The sequence below is a fragment of the Eschrichtius robustus genome, chromosome 6 (genome assembly GCF_028021215.1).
Source record: "Eschrichtius robustus isolate mEscRob2 chromosome 6, mEscRob2.pri, whole genome shotgun sequence".
In the NCBI taxonomy this organism is placed as follows: Eukaryota; Metazoa; Chordata; class Mammalia; order Artiodactyla; family Eschrichtiidae; genus Eschrichtius; species Eschrichtius robustus.
Window position 1 is genome coordinate 51,515,284 of NC_090829.1, and position 18,874 is coordinate 51,534,157.

The window sequence follows — 18,874 nt, forward strand, 5'->3', positions numbered from 1 at the left end:
AAATTTCTCAACCAAGAGTATTTAACAGTCATTTGGCTATTGCCACACGGTAACTGAGAGAATGAAAGACTTGAAAATACAACAATAAACTTTTTAAAACTTAAGTAGTCTCCTACACAGCCAGGTCCCTATCTCCCTGATGTCTTCTGGATTCTCTGGAAAACCAGGGATTGGACTAGATTATTGCTTTTACCCGCTAAGCACTATACATTCATAACTTGACAACAACAATGCCTAGAACAAGGTGAATAATGTTTAGAGCCAGTAAGTAATGTGAAGTGAAACAATACTGTGGTCAGAATTTTACAGAAAAGGAGAAATGGAGCAGGGTAATTTCTTTCCTTTTCTTCAGTGTCTGGTCATCTCAGATTTTCCTGTCTTCAAAAAGATGCACTGCCTGGTGGTGCCCACTGTTTTCACAACTGGAGTTATTTTGGCAGATGTGCAAAACATCTGCTGGCAACCAGTAGATGTTTCGTGAGGTCTAAAACTTTTTAAACTATGGGGGAGTCTTCTTTAAGAAAAAGAATACTAATTTATAAATACAAAATTAGTGTATTCTAGAATTACTATAGCAGTCTCTTTACTTGTCTCCTTGTGTTCATTCCCTTTCTAGTCTTGTAAGTTTTTCACATGTATAAACTTTAGGTCCCAAAGTGTGTTTGTTTGGAAAAACGGAAATAGGTGACAAATTGAGAGATCCTACATCAATTAAGCTTGGGAAATGCTCACAGAATATTCAGTCTTAGTAATTTCATTATGCACGTCGACATAACGAAGGCACTAAGAAGTCCTATATTTTAAAAATCTGCGGGCTTCCCTGGCGGTGCAGCGGTTGAGAATTTATTTGCCTGCCAGTGCAGGGGACGCGGGTTGGAGCCCTGGTCTGGGAGGATCCCACATGCCGCGGAGCAACTGGGCCCGTGAGCCACATCTACTAAGCCTGCATGTCTGGAGCTTGTGCTCCGCAACAAGAGAGGCCGCGATAGTGAAAGGTCCGCGCACCGCGATGAGGAGTGGCCCCCACTTGCCGCAACTAGAGAAAGCCCTCGCACAGAAACGAAGACCCAACACAGCCAAAAAAAAATAAATATAAATAAAAAAAATAAAAATTAAACTCTCCTGTATAAAAAAAAAAAATCTGCAAAAACTTATCTGTCCATGGAAACCTTTTTTTGTGGAATAGCTATTAGCATTTCACAGGCAAAACCCAATTAGAGAAACTCTGATCTAGATTAATCTTCATAAAACATTCATGTATCATGCTTCCTCTCAGATGACAAAAAAACATTCCAAAGTTCACTAATGCCTCCAGGATCAGGTCAAAATGAACCAGGCCGGCACTTCAGGGCATCCCCAGTCTGGCTTTATGCTGTCTGAACCTCATCTACTACCCCTTCAAGAGCAAATGGTTTGCTGCAGTTGGTTCTACCATCTTCTGAACAGCAGACTTATTCCTTAAAGGGGGAACCCAGTTCTGTCCCTCTCATTTGCCAACCTCTCCTGGCATGCTGGTCCATACTCTCAAGACTGCCATTTGGTCCTAGACCACACCTTGCCTCGTTAACTGAATTCTTTAACATCACAGCTTCCTCTCCCCCATCTAACTCCTTTTCCAGAGGCAGAGAACTCCTTTTGTCTGCCTCCTCAGTACCCAGGTGTGCACTGATGATTTGACTGTGCAAACAGATGGCACTTAGTAGACAGAAATTGACTGAATAAATGAATTCATGAGTCTTGGTAAACTTCCTTTCAAATCAATTGGCTTCGTAGAGTGCAGGCAGCCTGGGCATGTCAGGGATGAACATGTGAGCACGTAAGAAGTCACTGATCTAGCTCCATTTCTACCACAACATCCAGTGATAGGGAGAAGGTGAACCAAGGGAGGCATTTTGTAGGGCGGACATGCAGAGCATCTATCTGCCTCATCAGGGTGGCAGGAAGAGAATACATAAACCAGGGCTTTACCAAAAAACATTAGAAGATGTATGTATATGCAACACTGGGATAAACCATCTTTTGCTAATCATAAAAATACACAATTCTCAGAAATAACTTTTCAACAGATGCTTAATTAGCATCGGCTAACTTGGATAAGTTGATCACTGAGTCAATTTTAATGCCATCTCAAGTCTTAAATTAAATTCTCTTAGTTTCTTAATATCAAGGCTCCTATTTTATCTTACAGCACAGGTAATTTTTCCCTCTAAGTAGAATAAAATTAAACAGGTTCATAAAATATTCATTAACTTACATATGAATGCATATCTATCTGTGCCTCTAAGTTTAAATTAGTTATCTCCTTTAGCCTGGGATGACGAAGTATTTGCTGTAGGTAATTCTCTTAAGTGATTTATCTTTTTGATTGTTCTATTATTTGATCTACGGTCTGCAATGTCTTTTTATTTCTTAGATACACACACCTCTCCTTGCACGTAGTACAAAGTAACTGATTTAGGCGTTTCATTTATATAATCATATTCACCAGAATCCATATCCAAATTAAATAAATCCATAATAGTGATGTCAGCAGCAGACTACTGGATCTTCACTTAAAAAATACTTTTTTAAAAAAAATTGATATATGTCTATATTGTGAAATGATTAGCACAATAAGTTTAGTTAACATCCATCACTTCACAGAGTTACAAATTTTTTTTCTTGTGATGAGAACTTTTAAGATCTACTCCCTTAGCAACATTCAAATATACAACACAGTACTGTTAACTACAGTCACCATGCTCTACATTACATCCCAGGACTTATTAAGAGTAAAACGGGAAGCTGTACCTTTTGACCCCTGTCACCCATTTCTGCACCCCTACCATCCCACCCTTTGCCTCCGGCAAACACCAATCTGTTCTGTACTTAAACAATACATTTGACGCCGATAGTGATGACTTTGAACAAAAGGCAATGCAATCCTAGTTCTGTCCCTGTATGATCTCAAGACACTTGAGCTGGAGTTGGTACACGGAGCAGATTGGGTAACAGTGGACTAGACTAGGATTTCAAGCTCCACCTCTGTTGATAACCAGCTCGATGACCCTGGGCAAGTCTCAAAGTTTCACTGGGTCTTAATTTCCTTATTTGTAATTTGAGAATGTTGTACTGGATGTGGTCAAATTTTGTTACTTTAATAAGCAAATTTCTCATTCTTTTAAAAGTGTCTCTAAAAGGCATTTGGTTAATTAGGAACTAAAATTAGATTGAACTATAACTAGTTTCCTATATGCTAAGTTTCAGCCGTATTCCTGGTACTTCACTGGTATCAGCTCCAGGTTTACTGGGTATCATGTTGCTAGAGTCACTTCAGAAGGAATTACAGGACAAGCCTCTCCTTGAGTGGCCTTTTCTAAAGATATGCATTTATTATATTTATATGAGAGTTTTAACAAGAGGATAAATTGAGTACATTTAAAATAGAAAATACAATACTAAGTTTTAAAAGGTCTATTTGGATTTGCTTTGGAGTTGTCCTTATTGCAAAACTTGAAGCCAATAGGCATTTAGTCCAGTAAGAGTGACTGTACCCACTAGTACTTCATGAAAAAGAAAAGCCAGACTTACCTGTACATTAGCATGGACAGACCCGGGCACTTGGTATTTCAACTCATGGGCTGTTGTTTGAGATTTTGGAAGCAGAAAAGGATAAGAAAGGGACCGATATTTTGGTTTCATAATCTAAAATAAAGAAAAACAGGTAAAAAAGATTCAAATTAAAAAACAGTTCCAGTCTTCCTTACTTTGTGATTATAAAAAAAATTCAGGTTCATTTGAAAAAGAAAAAGGGAAAGAGATATTAACAATGCGTGTTTCTAGGTGAAGAGGCAATAGATTATTTATTTTTGTTTTCTGTCTATTTCCCAGGGACAGAAAACTCCCTTTTTCCTTCTTTTACCTTTTGGAGTGAGCATTATTGCTTTGTATTTTTAAAGAAAACTTAAATACAACCTGGAGTTATAGAAGTATACAATTGCAAAAATGGGATTATTTTATAAACTGATTTTTTACTACGTTGTAGGTATCTTGCAACAGCAGTAAAGCACTATGTATCATTTCAAAATAATTTCATAGTAAAATGGCATGGAACAATCATAATTTGTTTAACGATTTCTATTAATGAGGATGTCAGCTGTTTCTCATTTTATATGAATTATTAGACGCAATGTCAAGATAAATGACTTACTGAGTAACTTCTTTAGCTTAAGTACCTGAAATAGATTTTCTGAGTCAAAGGTTACATACCTTTAAAAAGTTTTCTGCAGTTGTACCAATTTATCCTCCCAGGAGCAAGGTATAAGACCATCATAGATCCCAAACCCAATTGTAGGTATCTGCAGCGTTTTTATCTTTGTCAGTCCAATAAGTTAAAAATATTATCCTTTTGTTTATTCATTCATTTGCCTCTAAATTCTTGTTAAAAATATTTCCACTATTTCTAAGAGCTCCCACTAACTGTTTATAATGTTATTTAAATGAAAATAAGGTGACACTTTAAGTTGTTAATAAAACTAAATCTTTTTCCAAATTATCTCCAAATTATAAGGAGAAAATGCCTATAAAACCATTTTATTTATTTTATTAAGACTCTATAAATAAAATGGAATCTTAATAACACCTAGACGACAGGTACTTAACTTAGGAATGTTAGGTCAAATGCTTACAAGTAATGAAGGCATCATACTAAGGAAGACACAGACTGGAGAAAAGAAAACTGGCTCCATCTTCTCACGCCGTTCACTTTGCTCAGAACCGCCTCTCAGAAGCCTGTACCAACATGGGCCCAGGGCAGTGCCAGGATTGGAAGGCTTTGCAAGCTCCAGCTCTCTCACCTGAACGAGGCTCCCATCCCCCTACAGTAGCCCGACAGCCCTCCACGTGACTATCAGCCCCGGCCAGATGCTTAAACGACACTGAGTGTCCCAAGTGTTCAAAGGGTTAAACCATAGGCTGTGATAGTAGCATCATCCCTCCGCCCTCTGAATTGTCTGTGGTGTGAAAGTTCAGGAATATTTTTTTTTTCTTTTGCTCAGAGACCCAGGCACTCTGACAACCGGGCACCCAAGAGTAGATGGGTAGCACAGCTGCGGCCACCGCAGCCCCTTCTCGCCTCTTCTTCCTGGCCTGTCTCTCTTCATGTGGACTGAATCATGATAAAACCACCTACGTACCTTCGTGAAGTTCCAGCGCTGGATGAAGTGACGGGCCACATCGCGAGCCGCCTTCCCGTGGACCGCAGAGGAGATGTCGTGCCATGGCATCCGGGGGGTGGAGTGCCTGTCAATGAAATCTGCCCGGGTGCACGCAAGGCAAGGTCCTCGCTAACTTCTGTGCCCAGAGGCACACAAGCCATCTGACCCCAGCTCTGACCCTGACTATGATACATGTAAGAAAATTTGGTAATGCCCACCGTGTGTATATTACTTGGCTTGGGTAGAACAATACCTTTATAGCCAAGAGAAACATAGATCTCACACTGGGAAACACAGTCTCCCATGCACCTCTCCCAAATATATTTCCACTTCACTTATTAGATAATCACTAGGCAAGGCAGATGTGAGTTGGTACAAAGTATTTAAAGCTGTGTACTTGACATTACATTTTTCTTTTTTATCCTGTTGAAATAATGTTAAGCTACGTTCCTATTTCCTGTTAGATATACAAGCACAGTGATAATCTGAAATGTGTTGTTTTAATGCTGGAAGATGAAGATGATAAGCAGAAAAAAGGAGATGATCAAAGGAAGGGAACCATCTCCTGGAGAATTACAGATTATTACCCCCCTAAAATATGCCGATATGGAAGCTGGAGATTTCCAACAAGTAAGCTCTATTTCATTTTCTTTTCTTACTATAAGGAAAAGCCCTTAAGTATATGACTGAATCATAGTTTCCAGTGTTTTACCAAATATTCAAAACAAAACAAAAGATATTAGATCATGCACATGCATACTTGTTGAGATACTGACAAGGAAAAGACAAAATATAAGCAGCCCCCACTACCATGGTACTTACCAGCAAAAGGTTTATCAAGTTGAACCCAATCTTTGAAGACAAAATTGCAGTAGTCCTTTCCATGCCAGAATCTGGTTTCCCCATGTAGCTCTCCCACACCTGTCTGTAAACTTCGGATGGAGCCCGTGTCTGTAAATGCAGCAAGACCCACTCAGAGACTGGTTCAGGCGGACCCCAGAGAGGGAAGTTCATCTCTTATCTATTAAACACCTAAAGACTTCTTAACTTTTCTTCTTAAGCCTCATAACTAGGACAGCATGTGTTCATGAGGCTGTGGGCTGACAAGGTTTTAAAACCCTCATGAATTTACTATTAGTGGGTAGTTGGGGCTATAATCAGGTCCATCATTTGACAGTGAAATTTAATATTCTTATTCTCACCATCTACCAGATCACTGGAGGAATAGATCACAGGGTTAACTGTGAATAAAGAACTTGCTAGGAGAGCCTATGAGAGAGCAGTAAAGTCAGGTCAGGTGGAGGAACGTGAGATGCAGAGGCCATAAAGAAGTCACGTCCTTCTTTTTCCTCAACAAATATGGTGCACATCTAATGTATAATTCTTGTCTTTTGCATCTCAAAATGCAAGAACCTCAAATTTGCAGACAGCCTGTGTTCCAGCCCTGAAACTGACTAGCTAAGTGACACTGAGCTTCATCTTTTTGGGTCAGAAATCCTTTATGTGTGAAAGGAAACATTTGGCCCAGATGACATCTAAGATCTTTTGGACTTTAACATTCTATTTTTCTAAAATTATAAATGACATCCATAAAAAGTGTAACAATAGACAGAAGCTCATGACGGCACAGGCGCAAAAGCAGCAATCCACTGCAATATTTCACAAAGAACTTTGTCGGGAACGTTTTACTTAAGGGTAAATATGTTGACTTAAATAGTTTGTATGTTTATGGAATATGCTGATCACAAAGACAACTAAGCAGGAAAACTAGCAGAACTACAATCACAAAATGCAGCGCTTGGCACAAAAGAGACACTTAACAGATAGACACTGGATGCAAAAGTGTTTGTTGAATGAATAAATGGTACCACGTGCAGGAGCCAGTGAGAGTACTGGACTGGTCTCCCTACCAACACGCTGCCCCAGAGCTGTCCTTCTAAAAATGCAGACTCCTTGCTTAAAAGCCTTCTAGGATGACCTACTGCCTAGAGGGGGTCAAATCCTAAGGGTTTAGTATGCACAGAGAGCTCTTCTCAAACTGCTGACAATCTCTCTTTCTGGTCCTTGTTTTCCTCACACAACCCAGACCCCAGGCACACCATACTTCTCACTGATTTTGACAGGCCTGGTTCATCATGCAGCTGGCACATTATTCCTTCTGCCTAGAATGTTCTTCCCTCCCTCTTGGTCTGAACTCCTCATCCTCCTTCAAGAGCCACATTAGTTGTCATCTGTCCTAGAGACACCTCCCAGACCCCAACAGGGAGAGGAAGCCCCTAGCACTGCTGTAGAACCATTAACAGTTGCACACCTCCAGGCCTCTGACTCTGTGACCCAATTGTGTAAGGATGCTCCCTCCCTGCTCCCCACTCACTCATCTATAAACTTTGGGGTGGGGAGTGTGTCCCCTCAGTGCCTGGTATAGCTCCTGGCAGTCAGTAGGCAATCAATAAGCATTTGCAGAGCAGAAGTTTTTAAACAATCACCACACATACTGCTAGTGTTCTATCCCAGACTGAATAATTAACCTCCAAAGGGTATTGGAATTTTCTGTAAAAGGAAAATGTTTTAAAATGCTAACAATGAACAAAATTTAATAATGTTAAAAATAGAATTCTGTTGATTTCTTCCAGTGATTTATTTTCCTGCTCTCTAAGACTGAAAGGCCAAAGTACTGGTAGGTCTATTTGCTCACCTGTAGGCTCTTATAGTAAGCATGGCAATTTGTTTATTTAAAAAACAGGAAAAGAAGAAAAGGGGACAAAGAACGAGGTAAACAGTGGGTCAATTCTGAAGTAAAATTAAAAAATATATATATATATATTATATATAAAATTTGTTTTCATCAATTGAGAAACTCCAGGCTAAATCTTTATATGTATACACATATACTTGTTTAAAAATCTCACCTAATAATCAGCTTTGATAAGAAAAACAAAGCAAATTCTTAGTCTCAGATAATGATCTTGGTGCTAATTGAATTCAACTTGCTCACAGTTCAAATTTGGTTTTGGTTTTAGTCATGGCCTAAACTAGTCCAAATAAATCAGGGTCCTCCTCAGAACAAATGAAATAATATTAAGGCTAAACAGAACAAAATACTCCGACTTACTGCGATTACTGCTCAGAATTGCATGAACACGTATGAGCAGGAAAGGAGGACTTTTTACATCAGCAATGCCGATCTGAGGTGGTTCTTATTAGTCTATATCTGGCTCCCAGTTGATTTCATAATTGCATCTGCCTTGTCTTTTGGCACCGGTTTTTCATGCCAGTTTACTGCAAGCCTCATCCATCGGTGGCCCAGACTCTGGCTGCTGAAGTTCATGAAGAGGGTATCTTTCTGCCCCTCACCCGGTGTCTTCTGACTTTGCCACATCTTCCTGTTTTTTCTCTCGTCTCTTAGCTTCCAAGGCTGCACTCCCCTACCATTACTCCAACTCACCCTCCTTGATCTTCTTTCCTAGCTCCTCCTCCCTCACCAGGTTTTCCCCAGCTTTCCCCTAAATGTACCCCTGTAGCCCTGGCTTCTCACTGGGGCTCTAGATCTACAGCCACGTCCAATGCCTCACTTGACCTCATCTACCTAGTTGTCCCACCAAACTATAAACTCATGCGTAGCACTAGAATCACCGTCATTCCCACAAAATCAAGTCTTCCCTTGAGATTTCTGCTTTCTGTTCATGGTTTCTCAAGCAACACCTCAGAATCACCTTTGGCTCCCCTCACTTCTTCACTGTCTTCTCCACCCACCTCCCCATCACCACTTCTCAAATCCTATTGAAATTTGCTGATTCTTTCTTCTGAAAAAATATTCTCTTACTCACTTCATTCTTGGGCCCACTGGAACAAGCCAGTCAGACCCCCCATGACTCTAGTATGACCTTCGTAAAATACCACCCTTGTTCCCCTACCCTTCCCCTCCACCCCCCACCCCCTCCAAATTCCACCTCCCCAGGGATTCTCCAGCATTTAAGGAATGAGGGTCAATGACTCAGCCTGACTTTCAAGACTCTCCAGATATTGGTACAGTTATATCCCACCAGCCCAATCCATACAAATTAACTACCCATCAACAGCAATTCCAAAACCCAAAAGCTCTGAAAATCCAAATGTTTTTTCACAGCTCTTTGTTAGCAAAACCTGACGCGAACTTGAGGTTATTATCTTCCTTTATCCCACTTGATGTTGTTGCACGAATATAAACAATTTGCTTATAGGGTATTTCCTGGACTTTGCCAGGAGTGTAACATAATACAGAGTATAGGTATTGTATTACCTTTCTAAAATCCAGAATCTTCTAATTTCTTTTTTTTAATTGAGGCAACACTGGTTTATAACATTATGTAAGTTTCATGTGTATGACATTATATTTCTACTTCTATATACACTACAGCATGCTCCCCACCAAAAATTTATTCTCCATCCATCACCATACAGTTGATCCCCTTTACTCATTTCACCCTCCCTCAACCCCTTCCCTTTTGGTAACCACTACTCTGTTCTCTGTATCTACATAATGATTTCTGTTTAGTTTGCTTATTTATTTTGTTTCTGTGTTTGTTTCCTTGTCTTTTACATTCCACATATCAGTGAAATCACATAGTATTTGTCTTTCTCCATCTGACTTATTTCACTTAGTATAATACTCTCAAGGTCCATTTATGTTGTTGAAAATATCAAGATTTCATCTTGTTTTATGGCTAAGCAGCATTCCATTGTATATATTTACCACATCTTTATCCATTCATTCACTGATGGGCACTTAGGTTGTTTCCATATCTTGGCTACTGTAAATAATGCTGCAATGAACATAAAGGTGTGTGTATCTTTTTGAATTAGGGTTTTTTTTTTTTTTTTTGTATTTTTTAGGTAAATACCCAGAAATGGGATAGCTGGATCATACAGTGGTTCTATTATTAATTTTTTGAGGAATCTCCATACTGCTTTCCAAAGTGGCTGCACCAATTTACATTCCCATCAACAGTGCATGAAAGTTCCCTTTTCTCCTCGTGGTCGCCAACATTTTTTATTTTTTCCCTTTTCAGTAATAGGCATTCTAACAGGTGTGAAGTGATATGTCATCATGGTTTTGGTTTGCATTTCCCTAACAATTAGCGATGTTGAGTATCTTTTTGTGTGTCTGTTGGTCATCTATATGTCTTCTTTGGAAAAATGTCTCTTTAGCTTTTCTGCCCATTTTTTAATTGGGTTGTTTTTTGTTGTTGTTGAGTTATATTAATTCTTTATATATTTTGGATATTAACTGCTTATTAGATACATCATTTACAAATATCTTCTCCCATTCAGTAGGTTGTCTTTTCATTTTGCTGTTGGTTCCCCCCTTTGACGTTGGCATTTCTTATATGTGTGTTAAGATATAATATCTACCTGGAGTGCCTGTTTCTCTCCCTTCTTAGTCTCTACCTACTGAATTTCTGCCTATATTCACGGCCAGTTCCAAAACAGGACCCCAGTGAGTTATATATATATATATTTTTAAATCTCTTGGTTCTTGAAACTTTTTGGATTTTGGCATTGTGGATCAGGTTTACAGTTGTGGAGAAGGCTTCACTGACAACTCTTGCCAGAGGATATTTCCCCCTGATGAATTACTAAGGCACTAGGTTAGTAATACCACCACTTACCTATTAGATAATAAGCTCTTTGAGAGTGAAAATAAGTGTTATACATTCTACACCACCGAAAACAGAGTTTAGAAATGACTTAACCTACTCTTCATTATCCCTTATGATTAGATATCTGAGTTTGAAACACTTGTCTCAACTAAATGGCAAGAATTATTTTCCCCATCAGCCATATATTAAATCTTGCTTAAAAGGAAAAGATTAGCAAACAATTACTAAATATAAGAAGAATAAAATTCAACCCTTTTAAAATAACTGTATCAAGGAAACAATGTGTTTGAAATTCTCCCTCTTGCAACATAATTTTAAGAGAAAAAAAATCTTGAAGATGGCTGAGTGATTTTGAATTAAAATATATACTATAGAAATCTACCATAGTAACTAATCACATTTAAGATGAGCTGATTTTAGTGCAGTTTTTTCTACTTAAAAACACACAGTGATCTTGCGTGCACACTCTTGTGTGCAGGAGGAAGACCCAACGCAGCCAAAAATAAAAATAAATAAATAAATAAATTTATAAAAAGAAAAAAGAGAAAACACAGACCATAAAAAAAAAAAAGGGACGGAAAACAAAGGAACCCATGATGAAGCATAAAAAACAAAAACAAAAACAAAAACAAACAAACAAAAAAAAACAGGTCTTCGCTAGGAGACCCGTTCAGCCATGGCCTTTTGCATTCAAGTGAAACATTGCAGAGAAGCTAATCCCGTTCATATCTTCAGGAAGGAAGTTATTAACTCAAGTAATAACATTCAGTTTCAAACTTATAATGAAGAGTCACTCTGTGCTTAATTTGGGTTTCAAGTCCTATAAGACAATATAAGTTTAAAAGTTTACATGATTTAAATGTAGAGCTGTGCTCTTTAAACTTCCTTCATTATTAATAGTAGAACTTCCTTTTTTTTTTCCCAATACAAATTCACATGGCAGTCCAATATATAAAATAATATATGTGGGATTTTTCTGGTTGACACAGGTACCAATAGAGGTAGGAGGGTCCGGGGGCCCTCAGTATTATCCTCAGAGTCCTCCCGAGAAACACCAGGATCCAAGGGATAGACTTTGCAAAGCACTGCCCCAGAAGGACTCAACTATCCTTTGGCTTTCCTATTTAAGTAAATTAACTTTTTTCATATTAAAAAGTTAAAATTGTAACTTAATGTAGTTAATGGAAAGAGTCCTCTCCGTCCCCCACATCCCATATGCAGTGCATCAGCAAATGCTGTCAGCTCCACCTCAAGATGTATTCAGTACCTGCCTGGTCACTACTTGCCATCCCTGTCTGCTCTGAAGAAAACGTTTGTAAAAATGCAAGTCAGACCTTGTCTGGCCTTTGCTCAAGACCATCTGATGGGCAGAAGACCTAAATAAACATTTCTCCAAAGAAGATATACAGATTGCCAACAAACACATGAAAGAATGCTCAACATCATTAATCATTAGAGAAATGCAAATCAAAACTACAATGAGATATCATCTCACACCGGTCAGAATGGCCATCATCAAAAAATCTAGAAACAATAAATGCTGGAGAGGGTGTGGAGAAAAGGGAACCCTCTTGCACTGTTGGTGGGAATGTAAATTGATACAGCCACTATGGAGAACAGTATGGAGGTTCCTTAAAAAACTACAAATAGAACTACCATACGACCCAGCAATCCCACTACTGGGCATATACCCTGAGAAAACCATAATTCAAAAAGAGTCATGTACCAAAATGTTCATTGCAGCTCTATTTACAATAGCCAGGACATGGAAGCAACCTAAGTGTCCATCATCGGATGAATGGATAAAGAAGATGTGGCACATATATACAATGGAATATTACTCAGCCATAAAAAGAAATGAAATGGAGGTATTTGTAGTGAGGTGGATGGAGTCAGAGTCTGTCATACAGAGTGAAGTAAGTCAGAAAGAGAAAAACAAATACATTATGCTAACACATATATGGAATCTAAGGGAAAAAAAAAAAAAAAAAGGTCACGAAGAACCTAGTGGCAAGACGGGAATAAAGACACAGACCTACTAGAGAATGGACTTGAGGATATGGGGAGGGGGAGGGGTAAGATGTGACAGAGTGAGAGAGTGGCATGGACATATATACACTACCAAATGTAAAATAGATAGCTAGTGGGAAGCAGCCGCATAGCACAGGGAGATCAGCTCGGTACTTTGTGACCACCTAGAGGGGTGGGATAGGGATGGTGGGAGGGAGGGAGACACAAGAGGGAAGAGATATGGGAACATATGTATATGTATAACTGATTCACTTTGTTATAAAGCAGAAACTAACACACCATTGTAAAGCAATTATACTCCAATAAAGATGTTTAAAAAAAAAAAAAAAAGACCATCTGATGGCTTCCTTTTTCACTCAATGTATAAACCAAAATTCTATAATCTCCCCAACCCTCTCCGACTTTGCTCCTATCATTCTCCCCTAGCCCACCCGACTTCAGCCACTCCTGGAACATACCAATCCCCTCCTGCCTCATAGTCTGCACTTGCTACTCCTCCTGGCTGGACTCCCTCCCCACAGACATTATCTTATCCTGATTCTTCTCTCCCTTTTGATCTTTCTCGAAAACTCACTTCATTGGAAAAGCATTCTCTGACCCCCTCCCCATATAAAATAGTAACTCCTCTCCTCTGCCCTTCCCCCCTTCCCCTGCTGTACTGTTTTCCATGATAATTCTTACCACCTGACACATTGTGTTTGATGATCTATTTGTATATACAATTCCCATCCTTACTCTCCTACTAGTTAACAGAATTTTGTCTGTGTTGTTCATTCCATCCCTAGTATCTAGAACAGCGATTGACATAGGAGCTCCGTAAGTACTTATTTAAAGAACAAATGAGTCGTATACATTTATTTTTGTATCCCCACTTACAGTTTTTAATGATTGTGCAATTCCATCAAGGGAATGAACTGCTCATTATGTTCTCAACCATCCTCCATCCTCTACTCTTGGATTTTAGGTTGTTTACTTTCTCTCTTCTCTCTCTCTCAATAAAAAACACTGCACTGGACGTGTATCCAGTTTATTAGGGAGAGGATCTCCATCAACACCTGAAAACCACCCACATTGCTGTCCCTAGTTCACCACTATGGGGATCACCCCTCGCAGCCTGCCATCAGCCTGAATTACTTAACGTATTCTGCACCCAGCTTGCATCTTCTTTTCCACTTGCCCCCAATCCTGCTGTCAGCAACACTAGCATTCAGTCCCCTTGACTTCATGTTTCACAGCTTCATTCCTCCATCTCATCGTCAGTCCTAACGCAGCAAAGCCACACTCTGGAATTACAAACCAATACCTGGACGTGTTTGCAACCTTTTATCTTTAATGTCTGCCCCGGCATGCACCCCTGACCTGGCTCTCTGGACTTCCCAGTGCCCTGTCTCAGGGCTATGACGCTCTACGGAGCACAGGAATTACTGTGAGCTATCGCTGAATCCACATAGGCATCAGGGACTAGCTGTATGCTAAATAAAGAAAATGTCTCCCCATATATGCTCTTCTCCATATTTTAATGTATATCAATGTTGTTTACGTATTTTATATCAATGTGATTTAAGACAAACAAATTTACTTAACAGTTACATTGGAGCTTTAGTTCACTATATACGGTTAATCAGTTTAAAAGTTGTAGGGTCTCCAGACTACACAATGCTGGAACCACTGCTCAAGGTCCAGCTTAATGTTCAGGGTCATCAGCTCCTGACAGCCACAAGTGACTCACAGCCAGCCATGCTAGCTGGGCTCTATCTCAGTCATCTCCTAAATAGTACATAGAACTGTGGCCTTAAGAATTTAGCCAAAAGGTCCTGATGACTATCGGCATATCTGCTAAATCATAAGTCTGAAGCATGACTTCTGGGAGACTGATGAACTAGAACTTCTCTGGGCACATCACTTATCACCTCTAACCCTGCGTTGGGTCATCTGTAAAAAGGAGATAGCACTGTTATTACCAAGCCCCACAAGTGCTCGGGGCAGTGAGCGGCAGAGTCTGCACACAGTAAATGCTAGCTTACAATTTTACTGTGGTTGCTATTTATTATGATGATCACTTGTCACTAAATCTGATCCATTGCCAAATTCCTCTTCACTCCACCATATTTTAGGCCCTGATTAATTTATTTGAGAACCTAGTTCTTACAGAAACTTATCAGATTATCAATTCTAAAAATATACGTGGGATGAAAACTGTGAGAACAGAAAGCCAATCCAGAGACACAGTCACTCTGCTCACACAGCAAAAGCTGAAGCCTACAGAGATTATGGCGCTTCACACATCACTTACCAACTTTAGGTCTAGTGAGCCCCTGCTCTGACTCACCGGAAGAGCGAAAGAATTTCAAGTGGGGCTTTAAACCATGGATTAAATTCTGACGACTCCTACAGTGATTACAATCACCTGGAGAAAGTTGAGAGTTCTTTCTTTACAAAGAGATATAGATATATATAAATATATCAAGTTTTCTAAACTCAGAAGCAGCTTCAATCATTTTAAAAACAAGGCAAGGCTATAGAATCAGTCACAAATTCTGTGCAACAGAAAACCGTAGAGCTTTAAGACAAATCTTAAAGAATGGTAAATTTATAAGATGTAGAAAATCTGATGTTTGAGGATACAAGCTGGATGTACTTCTGGATAGAAAGAGACATGAAATCTCTTATATGAAAAGTTTATAAAGCACACCTAATACTCTTCTTTTTCCTTTATAACTTGGCGTTATTTTAGAAATGCTTAGTCATTCTGCAACCATTAGAAGCATGAATTGTGGTTGTTATGACTAGTGATGCGAATAAAACAATAAATCTGTTCTAAAATGAGTCAAACAGAGCCATGAAATGGCATGAGACTGAACAGGATGATATAATGACTTCTCAGCATTGTTCACTTTACTCCATTATAGAAGGACACGTTCTGCAAACAGGTACACGGTGTCTGGCTATGGAGGAACAGAGCATAGTTGAGATAAGTTCCAGTGCAGACGATGACTTACTGGAGGCGCTGTCGAGGCTGCTGATGCTGTCTGTGCCGCGTAGGTGGTGTCTGTGCAGCTGCCTGTAGAGGCTGAATTTGGAGAACTTTCTGGGCTTCCCTATGCCTTTCAGTTTTGAATCTGCATCATCAACAGTCTTCAGGACAGGCAGATTTTTGTTACATTCGTTTTTATCTTTGAGGCTTAAAGATTCCATAGACTCTGTTGTTTCAGCCTGAGAAAATTATTAAAAAAAAAAAAAAAAGAAAGAAAGAAAAGAAAAGAAACTGCATAAGATAAGCTGCACTGTGGCCTTTTAATTCCAGTTTAAAGTTTACACACGATGGAGGCTCCCTAAGAGACACGCAATAACATGTGCGAGGTCAGCCACAGGGCAGTGGGCGATTCTTGTGAGCTGTTTAAATACTTCCAAAGGGATACCAGGAAGTCCATTATAGTTCCTCTTTCACTGGGCCAGAAATTTCATGCCAATTAACCTTTTGGTTTCAAATACAATTACGTGAGTTATACTCACTGTTGAGCTACTGAACTTCTTCCTCTGATAAATATTAAGTAAGCGATGCTTTTTCTGTCAATCATTTTCCCCGTTACCTTTTCACTAAATCTCTGTTTTCCCAGAAAAGTCACCAACATATACAGCAGTAAAATAAGATGGAGCCCATCAAACTTTTTAATAAGCATACTGATATTTTGGCAACATTTGAGTTGAAATAATAAGTATACAAGTATAGGCATACAGAGATTTTGGCAGCTCTTGATTTGAAAGATACTTTGAGAAGTTATTAACCTCCTGCTTTCAAATAGAATTCCCTAAATGACTCCAGACTGACCTATCCTATTTTTGTATGTCTGTAAGAGGGAAGATTTCAAAAACCTTGGCAGTTAATTGTAATAAGGTTGCTTATTTAACTTAAAGTCCAATTTTTGCCGCATATTGTTATGAACTTTTTTCCCAAATAGGAACTAAATCTTTAATTTAAATGGAAAGCAAAGGAACTGACTATGAGATAGCACATGCTCTATCAAATCTGTTTTCTCTTCTTACAAGAGAAGAAACTGAGATTAACAGATGCATAGTTACAGACTAAGTGGTATTTGAAACCAGGTCTGTGTTGGACTCAATGTTCTTTACCCCTCCAGGGATATGCCACCTCTCATTCAATCCATCAGTCAACCAATCACACTATTAACACACACTTATACAAACTGTGTCCCTCATATGCAGTTCCATAAAAGGTGAAATTTACTAACTGTGAGGGAACCCAGAGAAGGTCCCCCGGTGACGCGCTTCACGCTGCCCACGTCCGTGAGTCTGTGTTCATTGTCATCCCACCTTCCGTAGGCCAGGTCAATCCCACCCACAAAGGCCATCGACTGGTCGATGATGATGAGTTTCTCGTGATGAGCCCACAGATACACACTGGATGACACATGATCTGGGTGTCTCATCACCTTGAGAGGAAAAAAACCACACACGTAATATGCTTTCTACAATGTCTTTCATATTATAATAAAATAGGTCTGTTTACTCCCCTGAACATTTCCTACAATTCAAATGCTAAAATGTGCTATCTATACATCAAAGAGAATCCCCAAACTTCTAATTTTATCCTCAGTATTTAGCAGAGCATTTATTTATTTTATCCTCAGTATTTATCCCTGGATACTTTTCAAAACTCCCCTGACCACCCTGGACCCGTCACATACGCGGGAAGCTGCCCTTTAGCTTGAAATTTGGCCGCCTATTTCAATAAAAGTCAGCTCAATGGAATAGCAGATTCCCTTTTCCCCCAAAAGGGTTATGTTATATGTTACATAAAAAACACTAAAACTTTTTAGCCTACACCTATCTCTGACAAAATTTTTAATAAGTATATTGATATTTTGGCAGTCATTAAGTTGAACTAGTAATCATACTGATATAGGGATATAGATGTTTTGGCAGCTCTTGATTTTAAAGGTAATTTAAGAAGTTATTAACCTCCTGGTTTCAAACGGAATTCTCTCTAAATAATCCCAGACTGACCTATTTTTGTATGTCTTTAAGTAGAAACATTCCAAAAACTTTGGAGGCAACTTTATTTTCTAATAACATGTTTTTATTGTGGTAAAATACACATAAAATTTACCATATTAATCTTTTTAAGTGTACAGTTCAGTGGTATTAAGCATATTCATATAGTGCAACCATCACCACTATCCATCACCAGAACTTTTTATTTTGCAAAACTGGAACTCTATACCTATTAAACAAAAACTCCTTGTTCCCTCCTCCTCACAAAATCTGGCAACTACCATCTACTTTCTGTCTCTGTGAATTTGACCACTCTAGGTATCTCATGTAAATGGAATCACACAATATCTGTCTTTATGACTGGCTTATTTTACTTAGAATAATGTCTTCAAGGTTCATCCATGTTTTAACACATGTCAGAATTTCCTTCCTTTTTAAGACTGAAAAATATTCCATTGTACGTATATACCAATCCATTATTGAGAGTGTGAGATTAAAGTGTCCAACTATTATTATAGAACTGTTTTATTTCACCCTTCAATTCTGTCAATGTTTGCTTTATATACTTTGATGGTCAGTATTAGGTACGTAAACGTTTATAATTATTACATTTTCTTGCTGCATTGAACCTTTTACTAATATATAATGTCCTTCTTTATCTATTGTAAACTTTATTGATTTAAAGTCTATTTTGTCCAATATTAGTAGAGCCACTCCTGCTCTCTTTTGGTTATTATTTACATGGAATATCTTTTTTTAATCAGGTGAAATATATAATCATTATATACTTTAAGCCTGCTGAAGATTAATTCATTGTCTTGATGTAGCTCAGTGACTGGGTGACAATATTTACTGATAGGCTTCAGGTCTTTGGTAAAATATCAAAAGGCTTTTTTCAAATTGCTTACCATGTTTATTCACTTTACTAGTACTTTATACAAAGTGCTTTTAAGGAGAGCACTTTAAATCCTAAAGGAGTTCTCTTTGTTGCTATCA

General features: G+C 38.7%; 1 protein-coding gene across 4 annotated transcripts in view; it reads right to left on the bottom strand.

Moving 5' to 3' along the window:
• The window catches only part of PLD1 (phospholipase D1), a 224,681-nt gene that overhangs the window by 73,335 nt on the left and 132,472 nt on the right, over positions 1–18,874 (bottom strand). For 3 of the 4 annotated variants that reach the window (XM_068546243.1, XM_068546245.1, XM_068546246.1), the window contains exons 14-19: positions 17,116–17,316; positions 15,865–16,078; positions 15,159–15,272; positions 6,018–6,146; positions 5,175–5,293; positions 3,571–3,684 (exon numbers count right to left, since the gene is read on the bottom strand). In XM_068546243.1, the coding sequence (XP_068402344.1) occupies positions 3,571–3,684; positions 5,175–5,293; positions 6,018–6,146; positions 15,159–15,272; positions 15,865–16,078; positions 17,116–17,316 (891 nt within the window). The remainder of the gene's footprint in view (positions 1–3,570; positions 3,685–5,174; positions 5,294–6,017; positions 6,147–15,158; positions 15,273–15,864; positions 16,079–17,115; positions 17,317–18,874) is intronic. The other variant, XM_068546244.1, reaches the window with a different exon arrangement.